We start from the raw sequence: 23,751 nt of genomic DNA, 5'->3' as shown, positions 1-23,751 counted from the left end.
TTGTTTGATCTTTGCCCCCGCTTGCAGGTGGGTGGAGCAGGTGTCTAGAGTTGGCCAATAACAATCACGCCCTCTGCGACACGACCTGTTTGGGGGGGCTGGACAATGAGCAGGTTCTCGACAGCCGATTCGCCGGTGAGTGGCAACTTACTGAACATGGACCAATCAGAGCTGAGGGGCGGGGGAGAGAGAGGGGAGAGAGGGGGATGTCAGTGAAAGGAAATAAGAAGTGAGCGAGGCATCATGGAGGAGAGGAGAAAGTGGAACAGAAGTCAGGGTAGAGAGGGGAGAGACAATGGAGACGGTGGAGAGAGAGGGAGACAGAGATTTAAGTCAAAACTGAGGTTCCCATGTTTCTAGCTGAGATTTTAATTACTATAAATGGAGGAAGTGAAGAGTGGAGAGTAGTGGATTTGTGTGTGTGTGAGAGCGTATCTGTGTGAGAGCGTATCTGTGTGTGAGAGCGTATCTGTGTGTGAGAGCGTATCTGTGTGTGAGAGCGTATCTGTGTGTGAGAGCGTATCTGTGTGTGAGAGCGTATCTGTGTGTGAGAGCGTATCTGTGTGTGAGAGCGTATCTGTGTGTGAGAGCGTATCTGTGTGTGAGAGCGTATCTGTGTGTGAGAGCGTGTCTGTGTGAGAGCGTATCTGTGTGTGAGAGCGTATCTGTGTGTGAGAGCGTATCTGTGTGAGAGCGTATCTGTTGAGAGCGTGTGTGTGTGTGAGAGCGTATCTGTGTGAGAGCGTGTGTGTGAGAGCGTATCTGTGTGAGAGCGTATCTGTGTGAGAGCGTATCTGTGTGAGAGCGTATCTGTGTGAGAGCGTGTGTGTGAGAGCGTATCTGTGTGAGAGCGTGTGTGTGAGAGCGTATCTGTGTGAGAGCGTGTGTGTGAGAGCGTATCTGTGTGAGAGCGTATCTGTGTGAGAGCGTGTGTGAGAGCGTATCTGTGTGAGAGCATATCTGTGTGAGAGCGTATCTGTGTGAGAGCGTATCTGTGTGAGAGCGTATCTGTGTGAGAGCGTATCTGTGTGAGAGCGTATCTGTGTGAGAGCGTATCTGTGTGAGAGCGTGTGTGTGAGAGTGTATCTGTGTGAGAGCGTATCTGTGTGAGAGTGTATCTGTGTGAGAGCGTATCTGTGTGAGACCATGTGTGTGTTTGTTCTCGCCGCTCCATCCCAGAGTTCCAAGTTCATGTTCAGTGTCTGCCAGCTCCGAGCCGCTTTGATCATCGTCCGCGACTCATCCCTCCCTCCCTACCTCCCTCCCTCCCTCCCTCCCTCCATCTCTCCATCCCTCCCTCCATCTCTCCATCCCTCCCTCCCTCCATCTCTCCCTCTCCTTTGCTTCTCAGTCGCTGGCTAGAGATCCCCTCTCTGCTGTGCTGAAGCAGGTTACAGTGAGAGAAGGGGAGTGAAAGGCTTTGTTTCTCTATGTAAAAGAGCAAGAGAAAACCTATTGCACAGCAGTGTGTCAAGATCCAGGTGCTGGTTTTGGCAAGAACAACTAGTTTCCAAAAACAGGTGTAAAAACGGGCCTTTAGCTTTGTTTCTCTAAGTCTGTAGTTTCTGCGGCCACCAACTCTCAAACTACTTGTCCCTATTTTCCGGCCTTTTCATTACAAAGCTCAGGCCGCAGAGCGAACGCAGAGATTTAGACGTCTGGCTACTTGAGAGCAGTCCCTATTTTAACGGATGTCTGTTCTATCAATGAAGAGATCAGGTACCACGTCTTTAACTTTCAAAAAGGTGTCTTAAAGGAAGTCAATCTTTAAGGAATCTGCGTAAAAAAAAGAAATATATATATAATTGCTGACAAAGCCTTAGCTACTCCCATTCCTGTAACTCCCAACATATTGCCCCCTCTCCCCCCCCTCACCTCTCTCCCCCCCCTCACCTCGCTCCCACTCGGGCCCCTTGTACCCCCCTCCCCCTACTCTTTGTGGTTGTCATCTGATGAATTCTCTGTGATGTAAATGTGTTCTATTCTCTCTCTCTGTTTCCATCCTTTATCCATCATTGTTATGTGAATTATTTAACAAACTATTTCAGTGTCTCTGTGAGTCTCCCAAAAGGTTGTAAGTCTTTTGGATTTAAGAAACGGACAGAGTCCCGGTCTGCATAGTCAGAGATTTATTCATTGAGAATTCGGCCATCACAATTTCAGAGTCCATCTTTTATAGGGCGGCAGGTAGCTTAGTGGTTAAGAGCGTTGTGCCAGTAACCGAAAGGTCGCTGGTTCTAATCCCCGAGCCGACTAGGTGAAAAATCTGTCGATGTGCCCTTGAGCAAGGCACTTAACCCTAATTGCTCATGTAAATCGTTCTGGATAAGAGCGTCTGCTAAATGACCAAAAAATAAAAATAAAAATGTATACTCACACGTCATACAAAAATCCCTCCTCTCTATAGGCGGGCTGTAGTTTTCCACGTTAAAAGTGCTCTCCTGACCATGAGTACACACACACACACACACATGCACTCTTCCAAGCCTAACAGTTTCTATAATCTACTACAGGTTCTCTGAATGCAGGGTAGTTTCTTTTGGTAATGGCCTATTACCGTGAATCGTTACGGACCCAGCCTGAGCAATCCCAGACTGCCCCAGTTAATGAATAAAGACTACTGACCTTATCCTTGCAGCCGAGATTCAATGTAGGTTTGGATTCCGTCACCATCTCTGTCATTAATCAGGTGTCCTCTGGCCTGTCTTAACCCTTAATGTCAAAGGGCAGGACTTTCTATTTACGAATGTATCATTCGCCCGTCGACGGTTTTCAGAGTTACCTGGAATGACAGAGGCAGGTATTGGATTGTTATGTGAATTATTTAACAAACTATTTCAGTGTCTCTGTGCGTCTCCCAAAAGGTTGTAAGTCTTTTGGATTTAAGAAACGGACAGAGTCCCGGTCTGCATAGTCAGAGATTTATTCATTGAGAATTCTGCCATCACAATTTCAGAGTCCATCTTTTATACTCAAACGTCATACAAAAATCCCTCCTCTCTCTAGGCGGGCTGTAGTTTTCCACTTTAAAACTGCTCTCCTGACCATCAGTACACACACACACACACACACACACACATGCACTCTTCCAAGCCTAACAGTTTTTCTCCTCCCTAAATTCCTCAGTTATCTTGGTTTCTCAGTTGCCTGTAGACAGTTCTCCTTGTCCTTTGTTGTCTGGTCTAACTCTTACTCACATTGCTAAATAGTAGCTCAATGTCATATTCTTTACTGGTCCTACACTCACACATTCTAACACATTTCACACAGTTTCAGGGTGTAATAATTAGTCATTAATAATTATTCTATCAATCCACCCTTTGACTAAATATTACACACATACTCACAAAATATATGGTGTTATAGAAATGAATCACACACATTGAAGCATATAAGTTGATTTGCATATAAAAACATTTAAAATTGTCTCATTCAATACAGGTTCATCAGGGTTTACCCCATGATTAAAAGCGTAACGTTACTCTTTAGCAATGGTACCTAACCTGTTTACCCACTATCTGGAAACAACAGTCTAAGCCTATAGTGAAGAACATTTGCTTCATCACATCCTGCAACATCGGTTAACTAGTACATCATACTTAAAACAAGACTTTAATACACAAAATATCATTACAATAACTTTTAAACTAGAGATTTATAGTTCTAGGAAAACATCCAGTCTCAAACTATCTGAATAGTCATCATCTTCCACCAAGCCTGGTGGGTCATATTCTTCATTCGGTTGGTCGGAGTCCGGGATTGGGCTGTATCTCACCGTCTGCTGTGATACTGCATTCTCCAACGCCTTGCTCACCTCCAACGCCTTGCTCACCAACCCTCGGACACAGGGAATAAGACAACATCCCCAAAGAACAAGTATACCCATAGAAGCTATAGCAGAATAGTTACAACAATAGTTTTCCATTTACCAAAAATGTTATCAAATCAACCAGTCATTGATGTATTCACCCCCCAGTTCTCAGCCCATTCTTTAATTAATGCAGTTAGACCTGCCAGTGCTCTAGTTACTGTACCATCTGGGGCTGTATTGTTGGGGATAAACATACAACAATGACCTCCCACCATCTTGCAAATCCGCCCTTCTCTGCTAAAAGCATTTCGAGAACCAAACTATTCTGCAGGTCATGAGTGAGGTGGCTGATAGTTGACCTGAGATTCTCTTCACTGCATCCCTTGTCTAATTAACAAACCTTTGTAGATGTAATTAATCCAGTCAACATTTTTATCAATTGTAACCACCAGAAAAACGTTGTTGTAAACCCTTCTCCAATTTGATCTGTGATTCGCATTACTTTGGTGTCTATAACATTGATAATCTCTGGGGTTCATGGTGAATTGGGGTGCCTTAGTATTATCCTTTTTAAGAGTGGTTATTTTAATATCAGAACAATTAGGTGGGGTTTGGTTTGATCCCAAATCTATCACACAAGAGAACATGGTCTGAGGCATAGGTGCAGTTAGAAGGGTTGGCCTACCTGTTGAACAGGCATAACAATTAGTTTGACCCAACACCCTAGCTGTGTAGTTCATCCACCTTACCCAGAAGTTCTCATTTGAAATTCCTTCTACTCCTTGGTTCATTACCTCAAACATATATCTGCCCCGAAATCATCAACACAGGCCCAATAGTTCCTTGCTATGTCATCTTGCATAATTTACTTTACCGTTATCACCAGTTCCGTTTTACATTTATCATGGGTTTGTTTAATTCCCCATCGGTGTACTGCGTCCATTCTATTCTCATAGTATGTTCCCCAGGTATGTATAAACACCCTTGCCCAAGGACATGAGCTTTCCCCAGTGCAAATGTATTTACCATACCTTCTAGGACCTAACTTTCTTGTACACGCCCCCTTCTTACCAAAGCCCCCAAAACCTCCTATCTCTTCATGGGAGAAGTCGAATGGTATCTTGAATCCCCCATCTTGTCCTAAACTGACTTTAACTATTAAAATAATCATTCCCCCAATAGCCTTTCTTGGTTTCAGTATTTCTACGAGATCGAATCAGTGCATAATTTCCCTGTTAGGTTGACCTGGATTAATCCATAATATGGCTAACATGATGATGCAGCTCAGAGTCCCCCAAAATCCCCAAAACCGCCATCCCAATCCTGTCCCTGACCCACCTGCCTGGTACTTCCCCATACCCACACCTCTATAAACACCCCACAGTGATGAAAGGTCGGGGTAGGGTTTCTTCGTTAACAGAGTTTACCCCCGAACCCTAGTGGTCAGTTCTTCTCTTTAACTCTGTGTGTGTTCAACGGTGTTGGTATGTGGGCCTACCTTTTTGCAGTGGGTAACGTGGACCCAAGTGGCTCTCTCAGCTATTCTTATAGCGAAGGCAGTTACCAATAGGACTTGGTATGGTCCCTCCCAGCGTGACTGCTTTCAATCCTTGTTCCTCAACGATTGGATCCACACCCAGTCTCCAGGTTATATACTATGAATCACCTTCTCCTTTAATTCTCCTGTAGGACACAAATTCTTAGACATACGGTTAATGAACAATTTTCTCATGTGTTCTGCTAGTGTATTCTCTAGTTCTATGTCTGCCTGTTCTGGTCCTGCCAACTGTGGCATTCTGTAAGGTCTTCCAAACACTTTTTAAAAAAATATATATATATATATATACAGTGGGGAAGAAAAATATTTAGTCAGCCACCAATTGTGCAAGTTCTCCCACTTAAAAAGATGAGAGAGGCCTGTAATTTTCATCATAGGTACACGTCAACTATGACAGACAAAATGAGAAAAAAAATTCCAGAAAATCACATTGTAGGATTTTAATGAATTTATTTTCAAATTATGGTTGAAAATAAGTATTTGGTCAATAACAAAAGTTTCTCAATACTTTGTTATATACCCATTGTTGGCAATGACACAGGTCAAACGTTTTCTGTAAGTCTTCACAAGGTTTTCACACACTGTTGCTGGTATTTTGGCCCATTCCTCCATGCAGATCTCCTCTAGAGCAGTGATGTTTTGGGGCTGTCGCTGGGCAACACGGACTTTCAACTCCCTCCAAAGATTTTCTATGGGGTTGAGATCTGGAGACTGGCTGGGCCACTCCAGGACCTTGAAATGCTTCTTACGAAGCCACTCCTTCGTTGCCCGGGCGGTGTGCTTGGGATCATTGTCATGCTGAAAGACCCAGCCACGTTTCATCTTCAATGCCCTTGCTGATGGAAGGAGGTTTTCACTCAAAATCTCACGATACATGGCCCCATTCATTCTTTCCTTTACACGGATCAGTCGTCCTGGTCCCTTTGCAGAAAAACAGCCCCAAAGCATGATGTTTCCACCCCCATGCTTCACAGTAGGTATGGTGTTCTTTGGATGCAACTCAGCATTCGTTGTCCTCCAAACACAACGAGTTGAGTTTTTGCCAAAAAGTTATATTTTGGTTTCATCTGACCATATGACATTCTCCCAATCCTCTTCTGGATCATCCAAATGCACTCTAGCAAACTTCAGACGGGCCTGGACATGTACTGGCTTAAGCAGTGGGACACGTCTGGCACTGCAGGATTGGAGTCCCTGGCGGCGTAGTGTGTTACTGATGGTAGGCTTTGTTACTTTGGTCCCAGCTCTCTGCAGGTCATTCACCCCCCCCCCCCCCCCGTTCTTGTGATCATTTTGACCCCATGGGGTGAGATCTTGCGTGGAGCCCCAGATCGAGGGAGATTATCAGTGGTCTTGTATGTCTTCCATTTCCTAATAATTGCTCCCACAGTTGATTTCTTCAAACCAAGCTGCTTACCTATTGCAGATTCAGTCTTCCCAGCCTGGTGCAGGTCTACAATTTTGTTTCTGGTGTCCTTTGACAGCTCTTTGGTCTTGGCCATAGTGGAGTTTGGAGTGTGACTGTTTGAGGTTGTGGACAGGTGTCTTTTATACTGATAACAAGTTCAAACAGGTGCCATTAATACAGGTAACGAGTGGAGGACAGAGGAGCCTCTTAAAGAAGAAGTTACAGGTCTGTGAGAGCCAGAAATCTTGCTTGTTTGTAGGTGACCAAATACTTATTTTCTACCATAATTTGCAAATAAATTCATTAAAAATCCTACAATGTGATTTTCTGGAGAAAAAAAATCTCAATTTGTCTGTCATAGTTGACGTGTACCTATGATGAAAATTACAGGCCTCTCTCATCTTTTTAAGTGGAAGAACTTCCACAATTGGTGGCTGACTAAATACTTTTTTTCCCCCACTGTATGTATGTATATATATATATACACATACATACACTGCTCAAAAAAATAAAGGGAACATTTAAACAACACATCCTAGATCTGAATGAATGAAATCATCTTATTAAATACTTTTTTCTTTAAATAGATGAATGTGCTGACAACAAAATCACACAAAAATTATCAATGGAAATCAAATGTATCAACCCATGGAGGTCTGGATTTGGATTCACCCTCAAAATTAAAGTGGAAAACCACACTACAGGCTGATCCAACTTTGTAATGTCCTTAAAACAAGTCAAAATGAAGCTCAGTAGTGTGTGTGGCCTCCACGTGCCTGTATGACCTCCCTACAACGCCTGGGCATGCTCCTGATGAGGTGGCGGATGGTCTCCTGAGGGATCTCCTCCCAGACCTGGACTAAAGCATCCGCCAACTCCTTGACAGTCTGTGGTGCAACGTGGCGTTGGTGGATGGAGCGAGACATGATGTCCCAGATGTGCTCAATTGGATTCAGGTCTGGGGAATGGGCGGGCCAGTCCATAGCATCAATGCCTTCCTCTTGCAGGAACTGCTGACACACTCCAGCCACATGAGGTCTAGCATTGTCTTGCATTAGGAGGAACCCAGGGCCAACCGCACCAGCATATGGTCTCACAAGGGGTCTGAGAATCTCATCTCGGTACCTAATGGCAGTCAGGCTACCTCTGGCGAGCACATGGAGGGCTGTGCGGCCCCCCAAAGAAATGCCACCCCACACCATGACTGACCCACCGCCAAACCGGTCATGCTGGAGGATGTTGCAGGCAGCAGAACGTTCTCCACGGCATCTCCAGACTCTGTCACGTCTGTCACATGTGCTCAGTGTGAACCTGCTTTCATCTGTGAAGAGCACAGGGCGCCAGTGGCGAATTTGCCAATCTTGGTGTTCTCTGGCAAATGCCAAACGTCCTGCACGGTGTTGGGCTGTAAGCACAACCCCCACCTGTGGACGTCGGGCCCTCATACCACCCTCATGGAGTCTGTTTCTGACCATTTGAGCAGACACATGCACATTTGTGGCCTGCTGGAGGTCATTTTGCAGGGCTCTGGCAGTGCTCCTCCTGCTCCTCCTTGCACAAAGGCGGAGGTAGCGGTCCTGCTGCTGGGTTGTTGCCCTCCTACGGCCTCCTCCACGTCTCCTGATGTACTGGCCTGTCTCCTGGTAGCGCCTCCATGCTCTGGACACTACGCTGACAGACACAGCAAACCTTCTTGCCACAGCTCGCATTGATGTGCCATCCTGGATGAGCTGCACTACCTGAGCCACTTGTGTGGGTTGTAGACTCCGTCTCATGCTACCACTAGAGTGAAAGCACCGCCAGCATTCAAAAGTGACCAAAACATCAGCCAGGAAGCATAGGAACTGAGAAGTGGTCTGTGGTCACCACCTGCAGAACCACTTCTTTATAGGGGGTGTCTTGCTAATTGCCTATAATTTCCACCTGTTGTCTATTCCATTTGCACAACAGCATGTGAAATGTATTGTCAATCAGTGTTGCTTCCTAAGTGGACAGTTTGATTTACATTTACATTTTACATTTACGTCATTTAGCAGACGCTCTTATCCAGAGCGACTTACAAATTGTGTGAGAGAACTTGGGAAGGTTGAACACCAGGCGGGCTGCGGCATTCTGGATGAGTTGTAGGGGTTTAATGGCACAGGCAGGGAGCCCAGCCAACAGCGAGTTGCAGTAATCCAGACGGGAGATGACAAGTGCCTGGATTAGGACCTGTGCCGCTTCCTGTGTAAGGCAGGGTCGTACTCTCCGAATGTTGTAGAGCATGAACCTACAGGATCGGGTCACCTCCTTGATGTTAGCAGAGAACGACAGGGTGTTGTCCAGGGTCACGCCAAGGCTCTTCGCACTCTGGGAGGAGGACACAACGGAGTTGTCAACCGTGATGGCGAGATCATGGAACGGGCAGTCCTTCCCCGGGAGGAAGAGCAGCTCCGTCTTGCCAAGGTTCAGCTTGAGGTGGTGATCCGTCATCCATACTGATATGTCTGCCAGACATGCAGAGATGCGATTCGCCACCTGGTTATCAGAAGGGGGAAAGGAGAAGATTAGTTGTGTATCGTCAGCGTAGCAATGATAGGAGAGGCCATGTGAGGATATGACAGAGCCAAGTGACTTGGTGTATAGCGAGAATAGGAGAGGGCCTAGAACTGAGCCCTGGGGGACACCAGTGGTGAGAGCACGTGGTGCGGAGACAGCTTCTCGCCACGCCACTTGGTAGGAGCGACCGGTCAGGTAGGACGCAATCCTACCTGACCGATTTCACAGAAGTGTGATCAACTTGGAGTTACATTGTGTTGTTTAAGTGTTCCCTTTATTTTTTTGAGCAGTATATATATATATATATATATATATATATACACAGTGGGGAGAACAAGTATTTGATACACTGCCGATTTTGCAGGTTTTCCTACTTACAAAGCATGTAGAGGTCTGTAATTTTTATCATAGGTACACTTCAACTGTGAGAGACGGAATCTAAAACCAAAATCCAGAAAATCACATTGTATGAATTTTAAGTAATTAATTTGCATTTTATTGCATGACATAAGTATTTGATACATCAGAAAAGCAGAACTTAATATTTGATACAGAAACCTGTTTGCAATTACAGAGATCATACGTTTCCTGTAGGTCTTGACCAGGTTTGCACACACTGCAGCAGGGATTTTGGCCCACTCCTTCATACAGACCTTCTCCAGATCCTTCAGGTTTCGGGGCTGTCGCTGGGCATTATGGACTTTCAGCTCCCTCCAAAGATGTTCTATTGGGTTCAGGTCTGGAGACTGGCTAGGCCACTCCAGGATCTTGAGATGCTTCTTACGGAGCCACTCCTTAGTTGCCCTGGCTGTGTGTTTCGGGTCGTTGTCATGCTGGAAGACCCAGCCACGACCCATCTTTAATGCTCTTACTGAGGGAAGGAGGTTGTTGGCCAAGATCTCGCGATACATGGCCCCATCCATCCTCCCCTCAATACGGTGCAGTCGTCCTGTCCCCTTTGCAGAAAAGCATCCCCAAAGAATGATGTTTCCTCCTCCTTGGGATGGTGTTCTTGGGGTTGTACTCATCCTTCTTCTTCCGCCAAACACGGCAAGTGGAGTTTAGACCAAAAAGCTCTATTTTTGTCTCATCAGACCACATGACCTTCTCCCATTCCTCCTCTGGATCATCCAGATGGTCATTGGCAAACTTCAGACGGGCCTGGACATGCGCTGGCTTGAGCAGGGGGACCTTGCGTGCGCTGCAGGATTTTAATCCATGACGGCGTAGTGTGTTACTAATGGTTTTCATTCAGACTGTGGTCCCAGCTCTCTTCAGGTCATTGACCAGGTCCTGCCGTGTAGTTCTGGGCTGATCCCTCACCTTCCTCATGATCATTGATGCCCCACGAGGTGAGATCTTGCATGGAGCCCCAGACCCAGGGTGATTGACCGTCATCTTGAACTTCTTCCATTTTCTAATAATTGCGCCAACAGTTGTTGCCTTCTCACCAAGCTGCTTGCCTATTGTCCTGTAGCCCATCCCAGCCTTGTGCAGGTCTACAATTTTATCCCTGATGTCCTTACACAGATCTCTGGTCTTGGCCATTGTGGAGAGGTTGGAGTCTGTTTGATTGAGTGTGTGGACAGGTGTCTTTTATACAGGTAACAAGTTCAAACTGGTGCAGTTAATACAGGTAATGAGTGGAGAACAAGAGGGCTTCTTAAGGAAAAACTAACAGGTCTGTGAGAGCCGGAATTCTTACTGGTTGGTAGGTGATCAAATACTTATGTCATGCAATAAAATGCAAATTAATTACTTAAAAATCATACAATGTGATTTTCTGGATTTTAGATTCCGTCTCTCACAGTTGAAGTGTACCTATGATAAAAATTACAGACCTCTACATGCTTTGTAAGTAGGAAAACCTGCAAAATCGGCAGTGTATCAAATACTTGTTCTCCCCACTGTATATATATATATATATATATATATATATATATATATATATATATATATATATATATATATATATATATATATATATATATATATATATATATATATATATATATACACACACAATGCCCTCCACTATTATTGGCACCCCTGTTTAAGATGTGGTCGAGGACTTCCAAAAATTCTCCTTTTTTTTTAAACAACATAGAACCCAAATGCAAAAAAATAGAAAAATCCAACCTTTTATTTAAGTACATTACTTTGGTGGTAAAAAAAAAAAATCACACATTTAGAAAAAAAAAACTTGAAATCATGTGTCCCACAATTATTGGCACCCCTAACAATTCCGCTGAAAATTTTAATTGATTTTTTTTTTAAATATATTTTTCTGTAGTTGCTAAAGTTGGTCAGGGTATCTAGGAACTTTTAATTAGTAATTCATGACTTCCTGTTTCCCTGGGGTATAAATATGACGTGACACAGAGGCCTAATTCTCTTACCCATTTGTCAACATGGCAAAGACAAGAGAACACACCATTCAAGTAAGGCAGATTTGTGTCGACCTTCATAAGTCAGGCAATGGCTACAAGAAAATAGCCACTCGCCTTAACTTGCCCGTATCTACAGTCAGAGGAATCATTAAGAAGTTTAAAACAACTGGAACAGTGACAAACAAGGCTGGAAGAGGTCCCAAGTTTATCTTGCCACAACGCACAGTGAGGAGGATGGTAAGAGAAGTAAAAAAAAGTCCTAAGCTCACTGTCACAGAATTGCATCAAAGAGTGGCATCTTGGGGTCACAAAGTCTCCAAAACAACCATCAGACGCTCTCTACATGCCAACAAGCTGTTTGGGAGGCATGCAAGGAAAAAGCCTTTTCCCACTAACACTCACAAACGTAAACGTCTGGAGTTTGCTAAGCGGCACTGGGACTTCAACTGGGATCGTGTGCTTTGGTCAGATGAGACTAAGATTGAGCTTTTTGGCAACAAACACTCTTAGTGGGTCTGGCGTAAAACAAAAGATGAGTATGCCGAAAAGCACCTCATGCCCACCGTGAAGTATGGTGGAGGATCTGTGATGCCGTGGGCCTGTTTCTCTTCCAAAGGCCCTGGGAACCTTGTTAGGGTGCATGGCATTATGAACGCTTTGAATTACCAGGACATTTTAAATAAAAACCTGATGGCCTCTGCCAGAAAGCTGAAGATGGGTCGTCATTGGGTCTTTCAGCAGGATAATGATCCAAAACATGTGGCAAAATCTACACAAAAATGGTTCAGCAGTCACAAACTCAAGGTCCTCCCATGGCCATCTCAGTCCCCAGACCTCAACCCAATCGAAAACCTGTGGGTCGAGCTAAAGAGGAGAGTGCATAAGAGAGGACCCAGGACGATCTAGAAAGATTGTGCAAAGAAGAATGGTCAAAGATCCCTCTCTCTGTGTTCTCCAATCTTCTGAAATGTTATAGGAGGAGATTAAGTGCTGTCTTGTTGGCAAAAGGGGGTTGTACAAAGTATTAACATCAGGGGTGCCAATAATTGTGGGACACATGATTTCAAGTTTTTTTTTTTCTAAATGTGTGATTTTTCTTTTTTACACCAAAGTAATGTACTTAAATAAAAGGTTGGATTTTTCTCTTTTTTTTGCATTTGGGTTCTATGTTGTTTAAAAAAAAGGAGAATTTTTGGAAGTCCTCGACCACATCTTAAACAGGGGTGCCAATAATTGTGGAGGGCACTGTATATTAGTAATTCATTATACCATAGGCCACAAAGTGTTTCCTAACCTGCTCTACCATCCATCCCTCCCGTTGACACATGGCTCTGCCCGTGTGTCAATATTGCAGCATATCTAAACAGTAATTTTGGGAGAATTGTTAAGCTGTCTTTGACCCATATTCCTTCCTTATTTACTGCGCCTTGCTTCACCCATCTGTGAACTTCCTTAATTGGGGCCCTACTGTAGCTCTCTATAAGTAGATCTCTATCTATCGAAACTTCCTCTTTTGACAGCTGACTGGGACCAGAGAAGTGTTTTAACCCTGCTGACAACATTTGATAATACCTCAACTTACTTCTATCCCATAAAAGTAATCCAAGATTAGTACAATTTACTAGCAACAGGTATCCCTCATTCAGGGAAAGCTCTCTCTCTCTTCTGTTATTTTATGGTTCGAATCATATATATTATTACCAAATTATACATTTCTTCACACTTTTCACAGTACTATAAATTACCCTCAACTTGGTAAAATAAACTATCTTAAAGTCCTCCTCTCATGCCTTTAGAATTTACCAGTGTGGATGATCAATAACACCAGAAAGTCAAAACAGAGTTCAGAGGCCATTGAAATCATTCAACGAACTGTTCCATCCCATAGTATACTAAACATTACCATCATTCTAAATATTTCATAAATGTTACTTATCCCAAGTGTTCATTAATTTCTCATGACATTTATTCTCATAAGAAATCATATATACCCTAAACTCAGTCAAAACAGAAAAACTTTAAGACGTATCACCTTCGACCTGTTGAAAACCCCCTAAAATCAAAATAACAGCCCTTTATAAACATCATACTAGGTGTGTTGTTTTTTATTTGAAAAACCCAATTGAAAAACAACAACCAAAAATAGCCAGGCCCCACTTAATTTGGTAGCTCACTTTTATGACCTAAATACTGCCTAACTCCACTAAACTGCTCCCCCTAGCCCTGGGCAACATTCCAATGAGATAAACAAATCTCTTTCTCCTGGAAGAGAAATTCTGCATTTTGTTAACCTTCAATTGCCATCAGTAATCTAAAGATGGTAAGTACACACAAAACATGATACAGATATCCCCAGTCCTAACTCATCAATAATCGTTTGTATCATTCTAATTCCTCATTCATAAAACCACTCAAAATTCCTAGAGTGTACAATGATTATGTTTAATTGCTTACCCTTCAGATCATTGTCAAGGAGTGCTGAAGGTGGGTGTGGTGCAGGAATCAAGCGCAGGACGCAGAAGCTCAGTCCAAAAGACTTTAGTGAAATATTCACGTAGTAAATGAGCACAATAAGCCCGGAGGCGAAATAACGGCGCACACAGGCGTCAAACAAAGGCGCACTAACATGTGCGAAAACCTCTCCAAACACTGGAGGGAAGTACGTAGCTCAAACACCAAAACAGAAGAGCAATCACACACAAACACAGACACACACAACGAGAACTAAATAGGACACTAACGAGGACTAACTAGACACAGGTGTACAACATCAAGACAAAACCAAACGAACATGAAACATAGATCGGTGGCAGCTAGTACTCCGGGGACGACGACCGCCGAAGCCTGCCCGGACCAGGAGGAGGAGCAGCCTCGGCCGAAACCGTGACAATCATATCCTCTTTAAATCTCACAATGATTATTGAACCCCTAAATCTGCTCCATGTGATCTCATATCAAATGATCCATTATCAATTATTTGATCAACACCATAGGAAAATCTGTCTCCCATTCTATTGTTCCTGTCGCCCCTGTAAATGTCATATTTCACTCATTTGTCAATACAATCACATACTCTGTGTAAATAAGACATTATATTTTATCCCAGGCATCCCCTTAACATAATGCTATACGAGACTTCCATCAATCCTGGAAGACACTATATAATACCACGTTTCATTAAGTTCACTACACCTTCTAATATAAACCTATAACCCCTTTCTATTAATTTAATCATCGCAACCTGTTGCATTGATGTTTTTAAAATATAAATCTATTGTTTAATAAATCCACTGTTTGCATTGAACACATCTCTCAGTCTCTCTAGATATTAATAGTCTCACTGTCTCCCTGCTTACACTCGTGGACTTTGGAGAAGTCGGCATGTCTGTGATAATATTCTCTGAGGCTATTACACAATTCAGTTATTTTCCCAACATACTCTCCGTGATCGGCCCATGGCAAAAGTGCCCTCTGGGCATCTCCTGAAACCCACTGCCCTCTAACATCTAAGGTTGCTGGGGCCCCTTCATCCCCTGCCAATAGATTAGGTAAGGCTATCAGTGGGTACTGGCCCCCTCCTACTCTCTCATCTCCTGACTCATACTGACTCCCTCCTGAGCTTAGCTCTGAATCCTCCTGTTCCTCTCTTTTCTGTTTCTTTAGATCATTACCACAATTTACATGCATTTGTTTAATCATGGACTAGTTTAATTACTCTCTTTTCTGTTTAATTTAGATCAGTACCACAATTTACATGCATTTGTTTAATCATGGATTCCAGTTTAATTACATCAAGTCGCCCAGTAAAGCCATTTTCTTTTCTTTTTTCTTTTTTCCAATTAGGTCCATAATACACATTTCGTTTGTCTCCAATTTCCATGTATTTCTCATCCCCAGTAAATTCTGGGACCTCTTGTGAGGATTTGCCCCCCATGGTTGGTACTGTTAAAAATCCCTTAGCCACCTCTTCTATATAACAAGTTATTCAAAACAGTTTCACACGACAATTGGAATCACCCCTTCCTGTATTTGTAGTCTTGACTAGTCCCCCCGAATTATCTCATACCGTTACGGAGGAATGTTTCCCCTCAAATATAATGTTGACAATTCCGTCAGTCTCATACAACAGAAATGGGTTCTCCCTCTCCGAGTGATCTTAACCGTCAAATTTACTCAATTATATTAACCCTCTCTTCACTTCACACCCCTCCCTGTATTTCTTTATCCCGGATTATTTGTTGAACATTACTGTTCTATAATCTACAGTGGGGGAAAAAAGTATTTAGTCAGGCACCAATTGTGCAAGTTCTCCCACTTAAAAAGATGAGAGAGGCCTGTAATTTTCATCATAGGTACACGTCAACTATGACAGACAAAATGAGGAGAAAAAATCCTGAAAATCACATTGTAGGATTTTTTATGAATTTATTTGCAAATTATGGTGGAAAATAAGTATTTGGTCACCTACAAACAAGCAAGATTCTTCTTTAAGAGGCTCCTCTGTCCTCCACTCGTTACCTGTATTAATGGCACCTGTTTGAACTTGTTATCAGTATAAAAGACACCTGTCCACAACCTCAAACAGTCACACTCCAAACTCCACTATGGCCAAGACCAAAGAGCTGTCAAAGGACACCAGAAACAAAATTGTAGACCTGCACCAGGCTGGGAAGACTGAATCTGCAATAGGTAAGCAGCTTGGTTTGAAGAAATCAACTGTGGGAGCAATTATTAGGAAATGGAAGACATACAAGACCACTGATAATCTCCCTCGATCTGGGGCTCCACGCAAGATCTCACCCCGTGGGGTCAAAATGATCACAAGAACGGTGAGCAAAAATCCCAGAACCACATGGGGGGACCTAGTGAATGACCTGCAGAGAGCTGGGACCAAAGTAACACAGCCTACCATCAGTAACACACTACGCCGCCAGGGACTCAAATCCTGCAGTGCTAGACATGTCCCCCTGCTTAAGCCAGTACATGTCCAGGCCCGTCTGAAGTTTGCTAGAGTGCATTTGGATGATCCAGGAGAGGATTGGGAGAATGTCATATGGTCAGATGAAACCAAAATAGAACTTTTTGGCAAAAACTCAACTCGTCGTGTTTGGAGGACAAAGAATGCTGAGTTGCATCCAAAGAACACCATACCTACTGTGAAGCATGGGGGTGGAAACATCATGCTTTGGGGCTGTTTTTCTGCAAAGGGACCAGGACGACTGATCCGTGTAAAGGAAAGAACGAATGGGGCCATGTATCGTGAGATTTTGAGTGAAAACCTCCTTCCATCAGCAAGGGCATTGAAGATGAAACGTGGCTGGGTCTTTCAGCATGACAATGATCCCAAACACACCGCCCGGGCAACGAAGGAGTGGCTTCGTAAGAAGCATTTCAAGGTCCTGGAGTGGCCTAGCCAGTCTCCAGATCTCAACCCCATAGAAAATCTTTGGAGGGAGTTGAAAGTCTGTGTTGCCCAGCGACAGCCCCAAAACATCACTGCTCTAGAGGAGATCTGCATGGAAGAATGGGCCAAAATACCAGCAACAGTGTGTGAAAACCTTGTGAAGACTTACAGAAAACGTTTGACCTGTGTCATTGCCAACAAAGGGTATATAACAAAGTATTGAGAAACTTTTGTTATTGACCAAATACTTATTTTCCACCAGAATTTGTAAATAAATTCATTTAAAATTCTACAATGTGATTTACTGGATTTTTTTTTCTCATTTTGTCTGTCATAGTTGACGTGTATCTATGATGAAAATTACAGGCCTCTCTCATCTTTTTAAGTGGGAGAACTTGCACAATTGGTGGCTGACTAAATACTTTTTTCCCCCACTGTACTACAGGTTCTCTGAATGCAGGGTAGTTTCTTTTGGTAATGGCCTATTACCGTGAATCGTTACGGACCCAGCCTGAGCAATCCCAGACTGCCCCAATTAATGAATAAAGACTACTGACCTTATCCTTGCAGCCGAGATTCAATGTAGGTTTGGATTCCGTCACCGTCTCTGTCATTAATCAGGTGTCCTCTGGCCTGTCTTAACCCTTAATGTCAAAGGGCAGGACTTTCTATTTACGAATGTATCATTCGCCCGTCAACGGTTTTCAGAGTTACCTGGAATGACAGAGGCAGGTATTGGATTCCGGCTCAGAAGGACCAAGTTGTTATGTGAATTATTTAACAAACTATTTCAGTGTCCCTGTGAGTCTCCCAAAAGGTTGTAAGTCTATTGGATTTAAGAAACGGACAGAGTCCCGGTCTACATAGTCAGAGATTTATTCATTGAGAATTCTGCCATCACAATTTCAGAGTCCATCTTTTATACTCACACGTCATACAAAAATCCCTCCTCTCTGTAGGCGGGCTGTAGTTTTCCACTTTAAAACTGCACTCCTGACCATCAGTACACACACACACACACACACACACACACACACACACACACACACACACGCACTCTTCCAAGCCTAACAGTTTCTCTCCTCCCTAAATTCCTCAGTTATCTTGGTTTCTCAGTTGCCTGTAGACAGTTCTCCTTGTCCTTTGTTGTCTGGTCTAACTCTTACTCACATTGCTAAATAGTAGCTCAATGTCATAGTCTTTACTGGTCCTACACTCACACATTCTAACACATTTCACACAGTTTCAGGGTGTAATAATTAGTCATTAATAATTATTCTATCAATCATTTAATATTTTCTGTCTCCTCTTCGATGCCCCTCCTCTCTCTCTCTCTCTCTCTCTCTCTCTTTCGGATGGACAGATGCGGACTCGTGCCTTGTGCACATTGAGGAATAGGTATGGCTATAGCTGTGGCTAACTGGTAGGTTAGAGGTTGTTCTCTAAACTAAAACCACAGATTCTTCACGCTATTGACTTTCTGTAGACTGCACTACCTGTTATTAACCACTAGTAGCAGTATAGCATGATGTAGAGCAGTGAACTATTACCTTCGTCCTGGAGAGCCAAACGGTGTGCAGAGTTTATATTAGTTTCAGCCCAGCACTCAATCACCCATCTTTGACTAATCCTCAAGAAGACCTTGATTAGTTCAATCAGGTGCAGTCAGTGTTGGGCTGGTACAAAACCCTGCATGTAGCTACCGTAGCTCTCCTGTTTTTCAGGGACGAATCCCAACTTGAGAAACACGTCTAGCAAAAGTGTTTTGTGCACGTTTCTGAAGTTGGGATCGGTCCCTTATTGAATGTGCATCCAGCCCAGCAGGCCTCACTTTAACCCCCCATCTCTATGACCAGTTAGACTGGCCAGCCACAGACTTTAGACACTACCATTATCACCCACTAGATGGAGATAGACCTTGCATGTTGTTATTATCTTACATCCTGTATTTTTCTCTCTCTATATCTATTTTTCTCTCTGTGTCTGTCTCTGTCTCTCTCTCGCTGTCTCTCTCGCTGTCTCTCTCTGTGTCTCTCTCTCTGTCTCTGTGTCTCTCTCTGTGTCTCTCTCGGTGTCTGTCTCTGTCTCTCTCTCTGTCTCTCTGTCTCTCTCTGTCTCTCTCTGTGTCTGTCTCTCTCTCTGTCTCTCTCTGTGTGTCTGTCTGTCTGTCTGTCTGTCTGTCTGTCTGTCTGTCTGTCTGTCTGTCTGTCTGTCTGTCTGTCTGTCTGTCTGTCTGTCTGCCTGCCTGCCTGCCTGCCTGCCTCCCCTCTCTCTCTCTCTCTCTCTCTCTCTCTCTCTCTCTCTCTCTCTCTCTCTCTCTCTCTCTCTCTCTCTCTCTCTCTCTCTCTCTCTCTCTCTCTCTCTCTCTCTCTCTCTCTCTCTCTCTCTCTCTCTCTCTCTCTCTCTCAGGTCTGATGTATCTGGGAGGCTATAGGCCAGTGTTGGAGCCCCTGCCCCACCAGTAATATCAACCTGGAGAAGCAGGGGGCGGAGACTAGGGACAGCCAGCGTCCCAAACACACACCTCGCACACCACGCCGCTGACCACTCATTTTTCAACACACACGCACGTCAAATTTCAACCTCATTGCTATAACAGCACATATTGATATTTTATCAATTTTACACAACCTCATCATTACGCAGTAGACCTTCCCTGCTGCATCTACTCACCTGATTAACCAACGCCCATGTCCTTCATCCATCCTGAGGCAGTGTCCTCACTCAACCATCCTACACTTCTCTTCACTCTGGACTAAAGAGGAGGAGCTTTTATCTCAGTTGCTAAATCTAACAGGGAAGTCTTGAAGAAGAGGATTTAACCAATCCACAGTCCAGAAGGAGACTTCTAGAGTTAGACCACTCCCCCCCTCAACGTGTCATAATGGCTTTCTTGTGTTTTGTGTCATTGATTTGTCCTTTGGGATGCCTCCCCTTGCCTCTAACAACCAACCAGTCAGGGGTCAGTGTACTCCGTTCCATGAACCAGTAATCTCTGGCCGTGGTTTTGCATGCAGCGCTCTGATGTCTCCAATCAGCCCTACTGTACTCAACAGTCTGTCCTCTCACAACTACCTTGTCTGAATGGGACTATCCTTGTTAGCTAAGAAACTGGACTTGCTGTATGTGGTGGTGAATGGAGGATTTGATCCAAAATGTCAGATTTGCCCCCAAAATGGAGGACTTGATTTGCTCCAAAATGGTGGTAGATACTGAACTGTAAAGGAGACAGAGGGGAGAATGTACGATGCCGATGCAGTATGTGTAACTCTGAGAGGGGAATGTAATGTAATGATTTGTTTTGGGGTTATTAACTATAGAAGAATGACCTCTGAACTTTGAACTACCCCCTGTACTCCTTGCACACCTTTCCCAACACACACACCACCCTACAAAAACACATGTGCTGTTCGATAGACAAACCTGAACCTTCTCCTCATTTTGTGAAAACCTTTATTTTGTTTAATTGATATTGTTTTTGGTGTAAAGCTCTCCTGGTAAATTCGTCACGTTTGGTGTTTTATTTGTTTAAACAAAAATGTGTTGTTTATTATGTGGATGATTATATATTAAATGAATAATGGTTTTGAGAAAAAAGGGATGATGACACAACACTAAATGCACTTCTAGCTGTTACCTAGGCAACACACTTTGCGGTGCATGAGGCGATTGTAGAGTAAAACATGAAAGTCTAGGTCAGGCTCAACACCCCTGTAGAGTACCCACAGTGGTACACACCTCTGACCTTTCTGTATTGTCATTATGGGACGATCTCAATTGCATACTCCTTGTGTCCTCTCTCCTCTCGCCTTGTCTCCTTCTCAAAAACCTCTTGGAGGAGAAAGTCAGAGTGGAGGGACCTCTGGCTTTCTCATCCAATGGGTTTTGAGGAGGAAACGAGGAGAGAGGAAGCGAGGAGTATGCAATTGAGACCTTCCCGTTGTCTCCAAATGACACCCTATTCCCCATATAGTGCACTACATTTGACCAGAGCCCTATTCCCCATATAGTGCACTACATTTGACCAGAGCCCTATTCCCCATATAGTGCACTACATTTGACCAGAGCCCTATTCCCCATATTGTGCACTACATTTGACCAGAGCCCTATTCCCCTTTAAGTAAAGGTAGTAAGCCATATGGGGAATATGGTGCCATTTGAGATGCATAGATTGTCAATAAGACACACTATAGATGCCCTCTTCCTTATCCTCAACTACAGGCTGGCAACAGCTCTCAGTTAGCTGGTGTTCACACACTGTCAGCTCATACACCCCTACCTGTATCCCTTTCACCTACAGTATACTGGGCCATGGTTCACTTTTGTAAAACAATCGTTTAAAAAAAACCAAAGTCCTTTACCATGTATTGTTTACATCCAGTGAATGAGAAAACTGAGACAAAAGCAGATAAGGACATGAGGTCACAGCTATAGGCTGGGACATTTGACCTATGTGTAAATGTGTCATTTGTGTACATCAGATTACTTCTTGCATCGTGTCAGTGTCTGACAGGATCAGCAAGAGGTTGTGACTTCAGAAAAAATGTTGGATGCGTCCAAAATGTAACCCTATTCCCTATATAGTGCTCTGAGATTGATTTGTGAAGGGAGCAATGTCTCATGCACTGAGATTGTGAATGAGCTTGATCAGGGTTCAAGAACAGAACAGAAAAGCCATGCTTACATTCCGGAATGCAGACTTATATGGTGGCGACAGAATGTTGACTGGTCATTTCTCCTCATGGTTCTAATACTCTTTTCACACACAAAACTCTCTTTTGTGGAACCAGAGGTGCTATCTGTTTCATGGGAAACGTACAACTTCAAATTAATGATATATGTCATCTTTCTTCCCACACTACGTTAATGTGGACGTGTTTAACTATTCTTGTGGGGACCTGAAATCCCCACAAGAATAGTAAACAAAAAATGTTTTACCAACTGTGGACATTTTGTTTGTCCCCACAAGGTCAAATGCTATTTCTAGGGGGTTTAGGGTTAAGGTTAGAATTCGTGTTAGGGTTAGAATTACATTAAGGGTTAGGGTAATGAGCTAGGGTTAGTTGTCCGTGATGGTCCCCAAGAGATGCCCCCCTTCTCATTACACATCACCCTTTGTTACTGTTGCCAAGCCCATCAAGGTCCTGATTGGTGAACCGTTGATCCATTCACAGCCCTTTGTCTGTTGTCAAAGTTAGGTACACCCACAAACAGTGCTTTCAACTTATTTGACACACTTTGACATACATGATTACATTGGGCTGGTTCATTTATACAGTAATTATTATTCAACATGTACTCACCTGGGATTTGAACTCACAACCTCTTGGTTCACAGCATTCCAATCTTCCTGTTACACCATTTATTATTATTATTTATATTATTTATTATATTATTATTATTATTTATTATTATTATTATTACACCACCATGTCTATGTCAATGAATGATTTCACCTGCATTGCTACACTTTGAAGTAAATCTCAGCTCTGTTATAAGTACACTCAAGAAAACTATTTTATTTATCATAGTGATTAAGGAGTAATATGCCCCACCAACATCAGACAACTATACAGAAAACCCTAAAATTGCTGAAATAAGTCAATAAAATAAATGATGAGAGAATAGTCAGATTAACTGATAATTGACAGACATGGTGGCACAGCAGGAAGATTGTTATGCTGTGATCCAAGAGGTGGTGAGTTTGAATCCCAGATGAAGACATGTTGAATAATAATTACTGTATAAATAAACATACACAATGAAATCATGTCTGTCAAATATGTAAATTGAAAATATTGTATGTTAAAAGCCAGGGGCGGTGTGTTCAATAGGGCGATATGGGCGACGCACTGCCAAACGGGAAAAGGAAGGGATTTTTTTTCTAATCAATTATATCACGGCAACAGTAGTTATCAGTGTTCTAATCTGATCTGACTGCCACTAAATGTCAAATCAGGCTAAAGTCGTGCTTCAAATGGCCCCGCCCGTTTTTGGGGCGATTTCAGTCATGTTGAAAATCGCCCAGAAGTCTGTCATAGACTCCCATGTAAAATCTATTTTTTTCAAATTTCAAAGCTTTCAATACAATCTCTATGGGTGTCTGTGGGCTTGCACTTACGCGCTTTCGTCATACGTGACGTAACCATGAACGTAACTAAGAAAATAGCGGCTAGCAGCGTCTCTGTTGCGACCTGCAGTGTGGCGTTATCTTATGTTTTTAATTTGTACACTTAGTGGCGTTATTTTATGTTTTTAATTTGTACACTTAGTTTACAAACATTCTGCCAACCATGGATTTCCAGTGGTGGGTTTTGGACTGATCTTGTTGATCGTGTACATACCCGCTACGAACGGACTAAATAATGAAAACGCTGCTGGCAGCGGAATCCAATACAGCTGGGAGACTTGGCTGGATGACAGAGTCCCGGACAGAGAAGTGGAGCCGGCCGGCTTCACCCTGGTCAGAGCGGACCGCGATCTGACACAGTCACAGGGAAAATCGATCCTGGTAAGAGAGCGACTCTGTACCCCCGACATTGAACTGCTTTCTGTGTCACTGCGACCTTACTATCTGCCCCGTGAGTTCCCCCAATTGTTTGTTACCGTTGTGTACTGTTGATAATCACAAGTTTACTGGAG

The 23,751-nt window shown here is 43.4% G+C and overlaps 1 protein-coding gene across 1 annotated transcript in view; it reads left to right on the top strand.

The window, feature by feature from the left end:
* Positions 1-19,574, top strand: part of rnf157 (ring finger protein 157) — a gene marked incomplete at both ends in the record, with an annotated part of 61,734 nt that extends 42,160 nt beyond the window's left edge. The window contains 2 exons of the mRNA XM_084158408.1: positions 28-135; positions 19,519-19,574. Coding sequence (XP_084014534.1) covers positions 28-135; positions 19,519-19,574 — 164 coding nt within the window. The remainder of the gene's footprint in view (positions 1-27; positions 136-19,518) is intronic.
* Between the last annotated feature and the right edge of the window lie 4,177 nt (positions 19,575-23,751).

This window comes from Coregonus lavaretus (genome assembly GCF_964263955.1).
Source record: "Coregonus lavaretus genome assembly, chromosome: 1".
NCBI classification, from domain to species: domain Eukaryota; kingdom Metazoa; phylum Chordata; class Actinopteri; order Salmoniformes; family Salmonidae; genus Coregonus; species Coregonus lavaretus.
The sequence above is the reverse complement of the archived record's forward strand: the minus strand, read 5'-3'. Positions and strand labels throughout refer to the sequence as shown.